General features: G+C 45.9%; 1 protein-coding gene across 6 annotated transcripts in view; it reads right to left on the bottom strand.

Annotated features, from left to right (window-relative positions):
- col12a1b (collagen, type XII, alpha 1b) overlaps positions 1-18,016 on the bottom strand; it is a 194,940-nt gene that overhangs the window by 37,513 nt on the left and 139,411 nt on the right. For all 6 annotated transcript variants that reach the window (XM_047387817.1, XM_047387814.1, XM_047387815.1 and 3 more), the window contains 7 exons: positions 12,920-13,049; positions 9,183-9,302; positions 8,954-9,100; positions 8,735-8,851; positions 5,718-5,870; positions 2,240-2,314; positions 597-736 (listed from right to left, as the gene is read on the bottom strand). In XM_047387817.1, the coding sequence (XP_047243773.1) occupies positions 597-736; positions 2,240-2,314; positions 5,718-5,870; positions 8,735-8,851; positions 8,954-9,100; positions 9,183-9,302; positions 12,920-13,049 (882 nt within the window). The remainder of the gene's footprint in view (positions 1-596; positions 737-2,239; positions 2,315-5,717; positions 5,871-8,734; positions 8,852-8,953; positions 9,101-9,182; positions 9,303-12,919; positions 13,050-18,016) is intronic.

Raw genomic sequence — 18,016 nt, 5'->3', positions numbered from 1 at the left:
CGTCTCCTGGTGTACTGGCCTGTCTCCTGGTAGCGCCTCCAGGTTCTGGACACTACGTTGACAGATACAGCAAACCTTCTTGCCACAGCTGGCATTGATGTGCCATCCTGGATGAGCTGCACTACCTGAGCCACTTGTGTGGGTTGTAGAGTCCGTCTCATGTTACCACGAGTGTGAAAGCACCACCAACATTCAAAAGTGACCAAAACATCAGCCAGAAAGCATCGGTACTGAGAAGTGGTCTGTGGTCCCCACCTGCAGAACCACTCCTTTATTGAGTGTCTTGCTAATCACTAAAGATTTCCCCCTGTTGTCTTTTTCATTTGAACAACAAGATGTGAAATTAATTGTCAATCAGTGTTGCTTCCTAAGTGGACAGTTTGATTTCATAGAAGATTGATTTACTTGGAGTTATATTGTGTTGTTTAAGTCTTCCCTTTATTTTTTTCAGCAGTGTATATGTCAAGGTTTTAAATTTCAATGTATTACTTATTCTTCTAATTAATACAGTAATAACTGTTATTACTAATAAGCAATAACATCTTTTGTACCGGGTTAAAATTAATTTATGTGTAAAAAGCCAAATGACCACTGACCTGTATCCCTGACGGTCCAATGATGTCGAAGGTAGCAATGACGCTGGAAACAAAGTGAACGACTTTAGTGAAGCTCTGCTCACCGATGCTCCACGAGCCGTCAATGACGAACACCAGATCTGCTTTGGCTCCTTTACAGACTGAGGACAGAAAACATGACCAAGATCTCATCATCAGCTTGGACGTTTGAAGCTTTGAAAACAAGAAGTCCCATCACAGTTTTTGATTTAGACTGAGGTCCGGACTTTGACTGGACCACCTCTTTCTCAGTCATTCTGTGGTAGATCTGCTTCTGTGTTTGGGATCATTGTCTTGTTGCTGACCCAGGTTGAACCATGCTTCAGCTTTGGACAGATGGTCTCACACTGGACCTAACTGAACTCTGAGAAGCCTGAGTGCCTGATAATAGCTCCAGAGAGCTTGGTTTTCTGATCGGACTCTTGAACTTAGCTTCAGGCCAAACTTAAACTTTATGAGTGAATTCTCCACCAATCCGAGTATTCTGAATGTTACTCTGAACAACTTGTCCTAAACTGTTTTATTGGTGAAATTTTTCCAAACTAAGACTGATGTCAAAACCGGAAGTAGAGATGTTTCTCGATGATTTTAATTCCCCTTGTCTAGAATGTTGTAACACGTTTTACACGTATTAACCATGAAGCCCCGATCACCTTCAGCTGGTCCAAAACTGCTTCTACTGGAACCAACGGAGGAGCTCCCATCACTCCTTTTTCAATCTCTTTGTACAGTTACCTGTTTACTACTGGTTACCTGTTCATCACTACTGGTCTCATTACTGGTTATCTGTTCCTTATTGGTTACCTGTTTACTCCTGGTCACAATAATAATAATGGTAATATTAATATAGACTTTATTGATCTCATAATGGTGAAATGATCCTCTGCATTCAACCCATCCCTTAGAGCAGTGGGCTGCCATTATGCAGTGCCAGGTGAGCATTCAGGGAATAAGGGTCTTGCTCAGGGACCCATAGTGGCAGACTGTGGGATTCAAACCAGGCTACTTGTGGCCTCTCCAGGACGCAGAAGCCCTGCTCTCTAACCACTAGGCCACCACCTTCACACACCTGTTCATCACTGGTAATCTGTTCACTACTAGTTACATCTTCATTATAGAATCCATTTTAAAATCCAGACATTACCTTCCTGCATGGTCCAGCTCCATCCTATATTGTCGAAGAGTTAAATTCCTCATGTCCTCAAACCAATATCTACTCATAGTCTGAGATACCAGATATAAAACTGGAGCAGACTGCTGGACCTCCACTGTCGAATGAACTGTTGTTGTCTTAACAATCTTAGTTACTTAGCACTACTTACTTACTAAAACAAGCCCAAATCACCATTTCTCCACCAACGTGCTTGGTAGATGGGATGAGATGTTTGAGCTGATAAGCTGTATGATAACCATAACCTGCTAACAGAGGTCTGTAGAGTCTGACACGGAGCTCTTGGGTTTTCCTGTTCATCCTGTGTTTATCTTGGGTTTGCTGGGACGTCCACTCCTGGGAAGATCGGCAGCTGTCTGAGATGTTTTCCACTTGGGAAAAATCATTCTCTCTGCAGGACATGAAATCTATCTCTGAGGCAGGTAAACACTGGGCCTGAAAGTTTAGGACTCACCTGCCCATGCAGGGGGGATGGTGGGTGGAGGTGTTGGGGTGGGTGGCAGTGTTGGAACTGGAGTCGGCTTCACCACTGTTAGGAAACAAGAGTTAGCGACATGTCCTCAGCGTTTCTGTAATCAACACCGAATCAGTGTGAACATTTGATGAGGTCATTGTTTGGAAACATTGTGTCACATGAAGGAACCCAGTTTGACATTTCAACATACTAGACTGGACTACTTCTTCCAGAGTGACCTCTGTTTGCATTGGAACAGATTATGTGGAAGGCTCAGTTCTGCATCAGCAATAAGGTGTTTCAGGATTGCTCAAATAAAATGAAATGCTGCATAGAACATGCACACATTAGTGGGTTATCCAGACCTTGGTCCCGCCGAAAATAAAGGTGGTTCTGAATACTTCTGGATCATCCTGTTGGCAGCAAAAAGGAAAGCTCTGATCGAACTTTAAACTACATCAGATGGATTAGCAGCAGCCCATTTATACCAATCAGAACTTAATGAAAATGTATCTCGTTGTAATATTTAGGTTTTTCTGTCTTTTCATCTGTGGTTGAACACATTTATGTGGCGTCCACCTAAAACATCTTCGGTCCGAATGAAAAGGTGAGAAAAAAACATGTTTGGGCCATGATGAAGAACAGAATCAGGTGGTGATGCTGCTGAAATCTGGGATCCTACACGGCTCTATAACAGGTCTCTAACCAACCAGTCCTTCAGCCCAGTTTAACCAGTCTCTGCTGCTGGACATTCACCGGCCTACAGCTATATAAACCGCCATTAAGACAACATTGGAAATAACTGTAGAACCTGATTTGTGTTTGGACTGTTTTGATCCTGTGGAGCTTCCTGAGTTATCAGAAATATTAGCTTCATCTAAACCTTCAGCTTGTATGTTAGACCCAATCCCAACCAAATTATTTAAGGAAGTGTTCCCTCTGATTACCAGCCCCATTTTAGATATGATTAATCTATTTTTAGTAAATGGATCAGAACCACAGGCTTTTAAGTTAGCAGTAATTAAACCTTTACTTAAGAAACCTTTGCTTGATCGAGATTTAATAAATTACAGACCTATATCCAATCTTCCATTCTTATCTAAAATTCTTGAGAAAATAGTTGCTAATCAAATGTGTGAACATTTATACAGCAATGACCTGTTTGAAGAGTTTCAGTCAGGTTTCAGAGCTCATCATAGCACTGAAACAGCTCTGCTGAAAGTCACTAATGATATTCTTATGGCCTCAGATAATGGACTTGTGTCTGTTCTGGTTCTGTTAGATCTCAGTGCTGCATTTGATCCAGTCGACCATAATATTCTCTTAGAAAGGCTAGAATATGCTGTAGGGATCAGGGGGACAGCGCTAGGCTGGTTTAAATCTTATCTGTCTGACAGATTCCAGTTTGTTCATGTAAATGATAAATCATCTTTAAACTCCAGGGTTAATTGTGGAGTACCACAGGGTTCAGTACTTGGGCCAATTCTCTTTACTATATATATGCTTCCAATAGGTCAAATTATCAGGCAGCATAGGATACATTTTCACTGTTACGCTGATGATACTCAGCTTTACTTATCCATAAATCCTGATGAGCACAACCAGTTAGATAGACTACAAGCATGTCTTGAAGATATAAAAACTTGGATGACTTTAAATTTTCTGCTTCTAAATTCAGACAAGACAGAAGTTGTCGTCTTTGGACCGGAGTCTTTAAAAAAGAAACTGCTTAGTCAATCACTTAACCTGGATGGTATTAAATTGACCTCTGATAATAAAGTAAAAAACCTTGGTGTTAACTTTGACTAGGACATGTCATTTAAATCCCATATTAAACAGGTTTCTAGGATTTCCTTCTTTCATCTCCAGAACATTGCCAAAATTAGAAATATCCTGTCCAGGAGTGATGCTGAAAAACTAGTCCATGCATTTGTTACTTCAAGGCTGGACTATTGTAATTCTTTACTATCAGGATGTCCACAAAATGCAGTTAAAAGCCTTCAGCTGATTCAAAATGCTGCAGCAAGAGTTCTGATGAAAATTAAAAAGAGAGATCATATTTCTCCTATTTTAGCTTCCCTTCATTGGCTCCCTGTTAAATCCAGAATAGAATTTAAAATTCTCCTCCTCACATATAAAGCCCTTAATGATCTAGCTCCATCATACATCAGAGATCTGATTGGTCCATATGTTCCTAACAGAGCACTTTGTTCTCAGACTGCAGGTTTACTGGTGGTTCCTAGAGTCTCTAGAAGTAGAATGGGAGGCAGATCCTTTAGTTATCAGGCTCCTCTCCTGTGGAACCAGCTCCCAGTTTTAGTCCATGAGGCAGACACCCTGTCTACTTTTAAGGCTAGGCTTAAAACTTTCCTTTTTGATAAACCTTATAGTTAGAGTGGCTTAGTTTATCCTGAACTATCTGTGTAGTTATGCTGCTATAGGCTTAGGCTGCTGGAGGACATAATGGCCACTTTCATTCTCTCTGCTACATTCTCATACTACTCTCCAATTCTGCATTATTTGCTGTTATTTCAGCTTTTAACTTTGTTCTCTCTTTTCTCTTCCTAGAAGCTACACCTGGCCTGGCTCTGTGTCTACCTGTGACACCTTTCTGGAGAGGGGCATCGTCCAAGCTTCTGCTGGCAACAACTTAATGCTCACCTTCTACAGATGATCCACATGGCCCTGTCTTTCAGTGTTTAACCCTTTCTCTCTCCTAGACATGGCTACTGACTGAACTTCTACTGTAACTAACTCTATCTGCTCTCTTTCAGACTCTAACCTTGAAAACTGGCTCAGAGTTTATCTGTTCTTTCTTTCTAGATGAAACGACTAAAGGAGCTACATCCATTAACATTTACTTTTCCTTCCCATAGAAAGTACTTCTGGATCAGTGATTCTTTGTTCTCTTTGTGTCTCTGCTCTGTTCTCTCAAACCTCCAGTCGGTCGTGGCAGATGGCCACTCACACTGAGCCTGGTTCTGGTTCTGCTGGAGGTTTCTTCCTGTTAAAAGGGAGTTTTTCCTCTCCACTGTCGCTACATGCATGCTCAGTATGAGGGATTGCTGCAAAGTCAACACCAGTGACTGTCCACTGTCTCTACATGCTCATCCAGGAGGAGTGAATGCTGCAAGTCACTGACTGGATGCAATCTGCTGGGTTTCCTTAGATAGAAAAACTTTTAATCCAATTTGAATAAATAACTGAATCTGACTGAACTGTTCAATAGTTACGATTAATAGGAATGTATGAACCTGACTGTTGTGAAGAACCTTGAGACAACATGTGTTGTGAATTGGTGCTATATAAATAAAACTGAATTGAATTGAATTGAATTAATGCTACCTGGTCTTCATGACTTGCAGAATCAAGCAGATCCACCAACAGTTTTCTGGCCTGACCCAATAAACTCCATCCCTCCTTCTCTAGCCTGCTTCCAGCTTGATCTCAGCTCAGGTTAGAAACATTCAGCACTTACACGTCTTCTCAGTGATGCCGACTCCCGGACCTTCCAGGTTGGGAGTCTGAACAAAGACTGTGGCCTCGTACAGAGCATCCTGAGAAAGTCCATCGAAGCAGTACTGAGGCAGGCCAGCGGGGATGGTGACCTCCTGCTGTCCTTTGCTGGAGGCTGAGGAGGAGAAACACGGGAATATGTCAGTGACAGCTGGATCTGCTGTTGTGTTTCAGATGTCATGTTGGGACCAAGAACAGAATGCATTGGTATACAGAGGAGTTCCTGGTGTACTCAGTGACTGCAAGGAGCAGAACAAGCCCACACCGTCAGCACTCCACCACCGTGCTTGATAGCTGGCATAAGGTGTTGTGCTGTGAAATCTTTCTGAGGTCATGATGTTACTGAGGAGCCAGGATGCAGTGACAATCTGCATGGTTCTGTTCACGATTCTTTAGTGGATCAGGGGCTGCTGTTCTTTTCTGTTGGGTAAAAAGACTGAGGTGAACTCGACCGTCACTTACTTTGTAAAGTCGCAGCCTGTTATACAGGTCCTTCTCAAAATATTAGCATATTGTGATAAAGTTCATTATTTTCCATAATGTCATGATGAAAATTTAACATTCATATATTTTAGATTCATTGCACACTAACTGAAATATTTCAGGTCTTTTATTGTCTTAATACGGATGATTTTGGCATACAGCTCATGAAAACCCAAAATTCCTATCTCACAAAATTAGCATATCATTAAAAGGGTCTCTAAATGAGCTATGAACCTAATCATCTGAATCAACGAGTTAACTCTAAACACCTGCAAAAGATTCCTGAGGCCTTTAAAACTCCCAGCCTGGTTCATCACTCAAAACCCCAATCATGGGTAAGACTGCCGACCTGACTGCTGTCCAGAAGGCCACTATTGACACCCTCAAGCAAGAGGGTAAGACACAGAAAGAAATTTCTGAACGAATAGGCTGTTCCCAGAGTGCTGTATCAAGGCACCTCAGTGGGAAGTCTGTGGGAAGGAAAAAGTGTGGCAGAAAACGCTGCACAACGAGAAGAGGTGACCGGACCCTGAGGAAGATTGTGGAGAAGGGCCGATTCTAGACCTTGGGGGACCTGCGGAAGCAGTGGACTGAGTCTGGAGTAGAAACATCCAGAACCACCGTGCACAGGCGTGTGCAGGAAATGGGCTACAGGTGCCGCATTCCCCAGGTCAAGCCACTTTTGAACCAGAAACAGCAGCAGAAGCGCCTGACCTGGGCTACAGAGAAGCAGCACTGGACTGTTGCTCAGTGGTCCAAAGTACTTTTTTCGGATGAAAGCAAATTCTGCATGTCATTCGGAAATCAAGGTGCCAGAGTCTGGAGGAAGACTGGGGAGAAGGAAATGCCAAAATGCCAGAAGTCCAGTGTCAAGTACCCACAGTCAGTGATGGTCTGGGGTGCCGTGTCAGCTGCTGGTGTTGGTCCACTGTGTTTTATCAAGGGCAGGGTCAATGCAGCTAGCTATCAGGAGATTTTGGAGCACTTCATGCTTCCATCTGTTGAAAAGCTTTATGGAGATGAAGATTTCATTTTTCAGCACGACCTGGCACCTGCTCACAGTGCCAAAACCACTGGTAAATGGTTTACTGACCATGGTATCACTGTGCTCAATTGGCCTGCCAACTCTCCTGACCTGAACCCCATAGAGAATCTGTGGGATATTGTGAAGAGAACGTTGAGAGACTCAAGACCCAACACTCTGGATGAGCTAAAGGCCGCTATCGAAGCATCCTGGGCCTCCATAAGACCTCAGCAGTGCCACAGGCTGATTGCCTCCATGCCACGCCGCATTGAAGCAGTCATTTCTGCCAAAGGATTCCCGACCAAGTATTGAGTGCATAACTGTACATGATTATTTGAAGGTTGATGTGTTTTGTATAAAAAACACTTTTCTTTTATTGGTCGGATGAAATATGCTAATTTTGTGAGATAGGAATTTTGGGTTTTCATGAGCTGTATGCCAAAATCATCCGTATTAAGACAATAAAAGACCTGAAATATTTCAGTTAGTGTGCAATGAATCTAAAATATATGAATGTTACATTTTCATCATGACATTATGGAAAATAATGAACTTTATCACAATATGCTAATATTTTGAGAAGGACCTGTATTAGGAACTCGGGCTTTTCCGCTCTGAGTTGACTGGGCTAGAAGGTATGTTCACCCAGAACTGAACCAGACCTTGTGGATAAAGTAATATTCATGATGTAATGTTTTCTAACAGTAACCGTGTTTCTCCTGTGGAAGTTTGACCTGTTAGGACCTGATCCAGTGGTTTCATGTCCTGGAAGCAGTTTGAGAAATGGGTTTTCAGGTCTGAATGAGTTTAAAAGTGATCATCTCAGAGGCAGCTAACAGGGACAACCAGCGCCTCCACTGTAACACAGACGGATCCAGAACCTTCTGACTAAGCTCAGAAAGCTCACACTTAGTATAGACTGGCAACAGAGCTGCACAGAGGATATCTGAAACCTTCCAGCTTCTTCTTCACATGGGGCCTTCCTTTGTGTTTCTGCTTGGAGGACAAACTGGTTTCACTGGGACAGACTTCCAGCCAAGCCTTCGTCTGCGTGCAGTTATCCGACCATCTGTCTGACGCGAACAGAATCAGATTAGTTCTGGCAGCTCGTTACTGCGGCTCATATGGCCAATGACTAACACATCCATGCTGGGACACCGGTGCTTCAAACCTGTGTCTGTGCACCAATATGAACCAGATGGACTTCAAAGAGCTGGAGGTAATGGAAGGCGACATATTCCTTTCAAACACAAACCCAGTTACAGCTGCGCGGTCAGAACCAACTGCTGAGATCATATCAGGTCGAGACACACCTTCACGCATCTGCTCAGCCTCTGAGTCTCCTCACAGTGCAGTCCAACAGGTCAGAGAAACGGCCACACTGGGTCGTCCTGCTGCTGCTGCTGCTGGATGTTCTCAGTTGTCCCCAGGTGTTCCTGGACCTGTGTGGATTAAACACTGAGGAAACTTACGGTCCACAGGGTTCAGCTTGATGCGGTATGACGTGGCCGCTCTGTGAGGACTCCATTTGATGCAGAAGCTGTCGTGGCCGACGTCGTAGGTCTCGATGTTGGTCACGTTCAGGTAAACTGCACCAAGCATACACATTAGAACAACATGGTGTCATGAAAGCAGGCTTCATGTTGGTATCTGATGTCATCCTGCAGGGGAAGCAGTTGTGTGGGGCCTACGTGTTGTTCCCTCTCCAATGAGCGGTGCACTCATGCCGGTGGCGTACTGAGCCAGAACTTTAACATCATAGGTGGTTCCGGGCTCCAGGTTGGTCACAGTGAACGAGGTGACGTCACCCACAAAGAAGTCCACAGGCTGGTCTTTACCTGGAAACACAACAGAAGCTGCTAGATCCCACCGATCCCCCAGTAACAGAGTCTGAGTGGGAGTGGTGGGAGCAGCTCTCACCCTTAGGGGTGTAGACGAGTCTGTATCCCTGAACCGGAGCAGAAACTGGCTCCCAGGACACCCGGAATCTGGTGTACCACTCATCTGAGATTCGCAGGTTTCTGGGACTCAACATGCCAACTGGGACAGAGAAGAGACACCATCAGTTACTGTGAATGTAGTTGAAAAAGAGTCTAGCTGCCAGAGTATCTCATTAAACACAAGGTATCAGTCAGGAGAAAAGAGGAAAAAACATTTAGCAGAATATGTATTATATATATTTCCTTTTTCATTGCTAATTATTTTAAACAATCTTTTTTGGCATTATATCTGACAAACTCTTCTTCTAATCGCTGAGCAGCATTTCCCAGGTCTCCTCTGGTATTTTAATGAGGTGGGAAGGTCTTGCAATCACCCTAATCTTTAGCTGCCTCCAAAAGTTCCCTGTCAGATCCCAGTCAGGACTGTGGTTGGGCCGCTTCAGAACATTAATATTACTTCCGGACAGAAAAAACAGCTTGGTCAAATGAAAAATTATTTAATACCTAAATCTGCCAGGGGTATGAATATTTATGGCCTTAATGGGGTCTAGTGTGGCACGGAGGAGACAATCATCAACAAGTGGAGCAACAACAGAGACTCTCCAAAAACCGATATTGGTATTGATATCGATATCGGACAACGATTTTAGGCAAATAAACATGTTTTAACTACAACAATTGTACAAGTGTACCGGAGTCAAATTCCTTGTTTGTATGTACGAACTTTGTAATAAAGCTGATTCTGAATATAAAAAAATGTAAGAGTATAGAAATACTAAAATAATTCTCTGATCCATGGATCTTTGTGAATTATTAGCTCAAATAACATAATAATTAGTCTATGACTGTAATCTGCATATAGCCTAATTAGGAATGCTACTTTTCCTTCCACAGTTATTAAATTCAGTCATATTCATATTTCAGCTTTGAGGTGAATATCTTTATATGAGTTTGATATTATTGATTTCCAGAAAAGAATATATATTCAATATCTAATAGTTGATAACAGTCTGCTAAAACTGCATTTCTGATCACCAGTGGAAAACACTTCCTTCAGCTGGAGATTACCTGGATATTCCAGATTTTTGCCTGAAAAGCCAGAGAGCTCTGTTTCTGAGTCGGGGGTCTCCTCATCCTCCTCCTTCTTCAGCTGTTTTTGCAGCTCGGACATCTCTGGAGGGTGGACTGCCTTTATATGTTTCTGTGAACTGATGGTGTCCCACAGCAGCGAATGACTTCTCTGCACTGATCACGTGCTCTCAGCGTTCTCCACGAGGAGGAGGAGGAGATATTTGGACAGAGGGAGAGAAGCTGCGCTCGGCTGAGAACTACGGTGGACGTATACAGGTCCTTCTCAAAATATTAGCATATTGTGATAAAGTTCATTATTTTCCATAATGTAATAATGAAAATTTAACATTCATATATTTTAGATTCATTGCACACTAACTGAAATATTTCAGGTCTTTTATTGTCTTAATACGGATGATTTTGGCATACAGCTCATGAAAACCCAAAATTTCTATCTCACAAAATTAGCATATTATTAAAAGGGTCTCTAAACGAGCTATGAACCTAATCATCTGAATCAACGAGTTAACTCTAAACACCTGCAAAAGATTCCTGAGGCCTTTAAAACTCCCAGCCTGGTTCATCACTCAAAACCCCAATCATGGGTAAGACTGCCGACCTGACTGCTGTCCAGAAGGCCACTATTGACACCCTCAAGCAAGAGGGTAAGACACAGAAAGAACTTTCTGAACAAATAGGCTGTTCCCAGAGTGCTGTATCAAGGCACCTCAGTGGGAAGTCCGTGGGAAGGAAAAAATGTGGCAGAAAACGCTGCACAACGAGAAGAGGTGACCGGACCCTGAGGAAGATTGTGGAGAAGAGCCGATTCCAGACCTTGGGGGACCTGCGGAAGCAGTGGACTGAGTCTGGAGTAGAAACATCCAGAGCCACCGTGCACAGGCGTGTGCAGGAAATGGGCTACAGGTACCGCATTCCCCAGGTCAAGCCACTTTTGAACCAGAAACAGCAGCAGAAGCGCCTGACCTGGGCTACAGAGAAGCAGCACTGGACTGTTGCTCAGTGGTCCAAAGTACTTTTTTCAGGATGAAAGCAAATTCTGCATGTCATTCGGAAATCAAGGTGCCAGAGTCTGGAGGAAGACTGGGGAGAAGGAAATGCCAAAATGCCATAAGTCCAGTGTCAAGTACCCACAGTCAGTGATGGTCTGGGGTGCCGTGTCAGCTGCTGGTGTTGGTCCACTGTGTTTTATCAAGGGCAGGGTCAATGCAGCTAGCTATCAGGAGATTTTGGAGCACTTCATGCTTCCATCTGCTGAAAAGCTTTATGGAGATGAAGATTTCATTTTTCAGCACGACCTGGCACCTGCTCACAGTGCCAAAACCACTGGTAAATGGTTTACTGACCATGGTATCACTGTGCTCAATTGGCCTGCCAACTCTCCTGACCTGAACCCCATAGAGAATCTGTGGGATATTGTGAAGAGAACGTTGAGAGACTCAAGACCCATCACTCTGGATGAGCTAAAGGCCGCTATCGAAGCATCCTGGGCCTCCATAAGACCTCAGCAGTGCCACAGGCTGATTGCCTCCATGCCACGCCGCATTGAAGCAGTCATTTCTGCAAAAGGATTCCCGATCAAGTATTGAGTGCATAACTGTACATGATTATTTGAAGGTTGACGTTTTTTGTATTAAAAACACTTTTCTTTTATTGGTCGGATGAAATATGCTAATTTTGTGAGATAGGAATTTTGGGTTTTCATGAGCTGTATGCCAAAATCATCCGTATTAAGACAATAAAAGACCTGAAATATTTCAGTTAGTGTGCAATGAATCTAAAATATATGAATGTTAAATTTTCATCATGACATTATGGAAAATAATGAACTTTATCACAATATGCTAATATTTTGAGAAGGACCTGTAGAAGAGAGTCTGAAAGTAAAGGATTGATCTCACCACAGTAGTGCTGATCCAAGACCTATACCAACTTGGTATCAATATTAGCCATATTTTGGATCGATCCGCCCACCACTACTACCAAGGTCCAGACAGAGACACTGAGAGACCTGTAAAACTGTCCAACAAGTTCTGTTCTTCCGAAGACTGGACCCAGGAGAAGGAATGAAGACAGAAAGATTTCCTCCAAATAAATAATCTAGACCTGGACAAAAGCTGACAAACTGTGCCTGCAGGAGGCTGTCTGAAGAAGAAGAATCAAGATGTTTGAGCATACAACCAGCAGCTTTCTGATCCACGGTGTCCATGTTGGAGATTTAAAAAATCCTATTCGATCAGTTTGTGGAAATAATCCTGCTGCTTTTAACTCACTGGGGTTCTGGGTGGAGCAGCTTTGATGGAAGAAGTTCTAAATTTGACTCATTCACTCTGAATCCCATCAGATCATTCCTAAAACATCTGAAATCAGGAATGTTTGTCACTGACTCAAATCAGAAAACACAAAACCAGATTCTCTGAAGATGAATGAAGTAACTATGTGGAAGTCTGTTCTTCCTTGGAGAGAATGTCTCAGGACCTGTTTCGCACCAGAGAACTCAGCATTTGGTTCAAATGTCTCCAAGCTGCCGAACCTGACCAGAACAACACACTCGTCCCTTTCTCTGCTGAGAGCGCTGCTGCAGCTTAGTCAACGGTTCATGTGCTGATCCAACCTCAGCTGCCTCACCTGTCCGTCCGTTCCCATTGAGGGATCCTCCGGGCCCTTCGGCATAGATGGCCTCCACGGTGATGTTGTACGGAGTGTCCGGGAAGAGATTCTGCAGCATGGCATTGTTCCTGTTCCCTGAAACCATAGTCTGGAAACATCAGGAGAAAAACATTGGGTCAAACCTTCGGATTCAGTTGTCATGCTTTACTGATTCACTTTTGGCTGTTTGAGTGAAAGCCAGACTGTCAGTAATCAGCTGTAGTGGTTTGGATCTACACTTCTTCTGGCCTTCTGAAGCCCTCTGGAAGTTTTCTTTGGACTGGCTGCTTTTACGCCACTTTTATCAGAAGGTTTAATGTTTCAGGCAGAAAAAAGTCCTAAACCTAAGGAATGAACCGGAGTTCGGTCAGCACAGAACACATATTCAGGACTGGACCCAGACTGAGTGGAAAACCTGTTCACAATCAGAAAGCTAATTTGAGTCAGGGATCATCTTCGGTGTCAGGAATCATCCTTTGTTTAGGAACTTTCTCTGTCTGAGTGATTACACTTCCCGATGAAACTGGACTTTAGCTATTTTCAGGTTCAGAAAGCCTGCAGAACTGTTGACTCAGAACACTTTCAACAGGAAACTGCTCTGATTCTTTCATTTCCACAAACAGAAAAATGACTCCCCCAGCAGCACCATCTGATCTGTTTCAGCACAAACATCCAGAATAATAATGATCATAGGTACCGACAGTCTGAGGGATTTATTTCATGTTTAGACTCAAAGTTCTGACCTTGTTCTGCTGTAAGTTTTGGAGCAGTAGTAGAAGGTGTGAACGGGGAACACACATGAGGACAGCTGCCCTCCAGTTTTCTGTTTGCTGAGGAACTGGACACTTTGAGAGGTTCTTTTAGATAGACCAGATATCAGGTCTGCTTCAGGACAATGGATGGTCAAGGTCTTCTTGGACCTTATGCGGATTTCACCTGCATGCTGCTGATTGCATCTCAGTTTATCTGCAGCTCTAAAAAGTTCCTGTAGTTTTTTGTGCTGCTTCCTTCTTGGAAACCAACACACGGAGTCTACCTGAGACACTGAAGGATTGTTTGCATGGATTTCATTGAGTTGCGGTTCTCTTTCAACATTCGTTTCGGTATCTCACTATGGGACACGCCTCCAGCGCCTGTCCCCCAGAAGCTCTATTACATTACGCCAGTCTTGACTGGCAGGTGGAAGTGACGTCCGCTCCCATGGGAGGACTTCCTCCCAGTATAAAAGTCGACGTCACGTAGGTGATCTTCAGTCTAACACCTCTTCTCGCTCCCAGAAGCACCTCTCAGACGGAGAGAAGCTAACAACTCGGTCGCCGAGCGCTTCTCAATAACTGTGCTCGACTGTTCTGAGTCCCTTTCAACGCTGGTCTGTCACCAAACAGCAGCGCTGCAACTGGTCACCAAACTAGCTGCAACCTTAACGGAGCTTACGAAGTTGTGTAACTTGCACTCGTTCTCACCATGAACAGAGTCAAGCCACCATCTAGAACCTGCACATGTGGCAATCTCATAGCTGGGGCAGATACCCACTCTGTCTGCGCTTCGTGTCTGGGGCTGCAACATGCCCAGGACGCGTTGGCGTCACCGGCGAGCTGCGAGCACTGTGCACGGCTCTCCCTTAAGTCTCGTCGGCGCAGGCTAGCACGCCAAGCTAGCCTGTCGGAGGTTGATCCTATGATGGGGGTAGCCAATCCCCCGGCACCGGAGCTTCCTGGTACTGATGAGAGAGAGCCCACTTTGGCTGGAGCCAGTTGGGGTGATCAGCTCGACGCTGTCGCGCCACTGACTGACCCAGAGGAAGACGAGGCCGCATTTCCAGGTTTCAGTACTCTTGCTAATGCCGAGTCCGAATCTGAAATGGAGTCCATCAGTCTCGGGTCTGATGACGACGAGCTGGACTGCGGGCCTTATGCCATCCAGTCGGTTGCAAAGCCCTCGGTGACGGATGACACCAGCCGCTGCGGTTCCCCAAACCCGACGGCAACGGACCTGCATGATGTCTGCAGAAGGGCAGCAAAGAAGCTGGGCATCGAGTGGCCGGAAACCCTCACCGAAACTACCACATCTCGATATGAGGGGAAGCGGCTTCCGAGAACCAAATCCTCCGGCAGACAGCTGTTGCCGGTCTTTCCCGAGTGCCTCGAGGAAGCGACCCGGTCTTGGAGCAATCCTCTCACCGCCAAGAACCCCGCCCTGGGAGGGTCGGCACTGGACTGGACGGGCATGGAGGCCGGCGGTTTTTCACATCTGCCTCCCGTAGAACCTCTGCTGGCATCTCACCTTCACCCATCGCAGAAGTCAGCCATGACAGCGGCAGGACCCACCCTTTCCTTCAAAGCTGACTCTTTTCAGTCCACTCTGAATGAGAAAAGCTACAAGGCGGTGGCTGCATCTGTTAAAGCCTTAAACGCTTCGTCTCTTCTCCTCGCTTACCAAGCGGAATTACAGGAGCAGATGACTGGCACACCGATGGCCGATTTGTGGGACGAGTTGTGCGTGGTGACAGACCTATGCCTGCGTCTCCACAGAAGTGCTGTCCAAGCATCCGGGAGAGCCATGGCCCTGATGGTCACTCAGGAGAGAGCTAGATGGCTGAACCTCTCTCGCCTGTCTCAGATGGAAAAGAACCAGCTCCTCGACAACCCCGTGGACCCGAAGAGCTTATTCGGACCCACTGTGGCAGCCATGCAAAAACGCTGTGAGGAAAAGAAGAGGGAAGGTGAAGCGCTAAAGCTGTGACTGCCCAGGAAAGCGCAGCCTCCTCCCTCTCCAGCACCCCGCGTGCCGTTCGCTCAAGTGGCGGCTCGACCGGCCCACCGCATCCCCAAACGTCAGCCGCAGTCAGCGGACCGTGGGAAACAAACCGAGCTCAAAGGTGCTTGGGGAAGGAAGCCATTCGCTCCCCCGACAACGCCGGGGAACCAAGCAACCCCTTCCGCTACTGTGAGCGCAAAGAAAAAGAGGCGCGCTACCTAGGGAGCCGTCTTCGGGGTGGGAGAGCAGGATCTGCCAGACACCTGCACCCCCCCTACCAGGACGCGTCCTGTCCCAGTTCGAGTTCAGAACGCCACGTTCAAGGCAACTCAAACGGCCTGCAGAGCCGATGTTGGAGCTCATCGTTCAGAGCCGATCGAAGCGGAGGAGGATCAAAGCCACCGAGAGCTCAGTGGAGCCGCAGCTGTGGCCAGAAAGCACACACCAGTGCACAAACACATGCCAGTGTCTAAAAACACGACCTTCCCCCTTCACAACATGTTCAATAAAGTTGTTTTCTGGCACGCATCCAGGCCTGGAGCCGAGGGCGCAGCCACAACAAAAAAACATAAAAAATATGTTAAAAATAACACAAGGACAGGACATGGCCGTGCAGCTGCACATGAGGCCACGAGGGGGAGCTCTCACCCTACCTCTAACACAGCAGGCTGTTTTTTTTGTGGAAGAAGCAGACCTGGGACGAGCGAAGCCTGCAGTTGTAGCGGAACAGCAGATCCCTCAGCCGGTGTTGCGCAGTGTTTACACAGAAGCACCTTTAGGTCCACTGGCAAACAACACTCAGCTGTTGCGAGCGTGTGGAGCGTAAGATTGGGTGATAAACAGGCTCCAATTTGTGACAGCCCCAACCCGTTTCAAGGGCATAGTACAGTCATACGCCCGGGGAGAGTCCGCTCGCATCCTGCAAGAGGAAATAATTTCCCTGCAGCACAAAAGAGCTGTCCGGCTGGTACCGCAGGAGCAAAGCAGAGACGGGTTTTACTCCAGATACTTTCTTGTGCCGAAAAGGGGCGGGGGTCTGCGACCGATATTGGATCTGCGGGCTCTGAACACATATCTGAGACGGTATTCGTTCAGGATGCTAACACACGCAGCTCTGATAAAGTTTGCGCGTCAAGGAGACTGGTTTGTCTCCATAGACTTGAATGACGCATATTTCCATATCCCTATATACCCCCCTCACAGAAAATACCTCAGATTTGTGTTTCAGGGAGAGATATACGAGTACCTTGGCCTCTCACTGAGCCCACGTGTGTTCGTGAAATGCACCGAGGCAGCCATCGCGCCTCTGAGGGAAAGGGGGATGCGTCTGGCGACAAACACAGACAACTCACATAAATTGTCTGGAACTCCTGGCCGTGATGCTGGCACTGAGACACTTTCTGCCCTTTATCAAAGGGCACCATGTTTTGGTCAGAACGGACAACACAACAGTGGTTGCTTACATCAACAGACAGGGGGGTCTGCGCTCACGTCATTTACACGAGCTGGCATACAGACTGATAATTTGGACCAGCTCACACTTGCTGTCGCTAAGAGCGACTCACGTGCCAGGGGTAATGAACAGAGGCGCGGATCTGCTGTCAAGGGGCAATCCCCGCTACAAAGAGTGGAAACTCCACAGCGAGGTGATGACCCAGATATGGAAGAGGTACGGCCGAGCGAAGGTCGACCTCTTCGCATCAGGGGAAAATGCTCAGTGTCCGATGTTTTTCTCACTGACAGAGCAACAAGCTCCGCTTGGGCTGGATGCTCTAGCGCACAAATGGCCGCCGGCCCTACTGTACGCCTTTCCCCCGCTGGAACTGATCATTCCTACTCTCGCCAGGGTGCGAGAGGGAAAACACTCACTCATTCTGATAGCTCCCCGCTGGCCAGGGAAACATTGGCTAGCGGAGATTTTTCAGATGCTACACGGCGAGCCATGGCGGCTTCCCCTCCGCAGAGATCTCCTGACGCAGGCACGCGGAGAAATATTTCATCCACATCCAGAGCGCATGGCCCTATGGGCCTGGCCTGTGAGGGGTTAAATCTGGCTGCCAGTGGGCTTCTCCAGAGCGTTATTGACACAATTCAAAATGCAAGGGCCGTTTCCACGCGTAACGTGTATGAGGGTAAATGGCAGGCATTCGTGGGTTGGTGCGCAAAACCTATGGTGAGCGTAATGCAAAGCCCTGTGTCGGACGTTTTAACTTTTCTGCTTTCACTGTTGGATAAAGGCTTGGCTTTTTCCACTGTGAAGGTGTACCTGGCTGCTATTTCAGCCTGTCACGTTGGCTTTGGTGACAAAACAGTGGGGCA

Source organism: Girardinichthys multiradiatus, chromosome 15 (assembly GCF_021462225.1).
Source record: "Girardinichthys multiradiatus isolate DD_20200921_A chromosome 15, DD_fGirMul_XY1, whole genome shotgun sequence".
Classification (NCBI taxonomy): domain Eukaryota; kingdom Metazoa; phylum Chordata; class Actinopteri; order Cyprinodontiformes; family Goodeidae; genus Girardinichthys; species Girardinichthys multiradiatus.
This window is presented reverse-complemented; position numbering and strand designations above follow the sequence as displayed.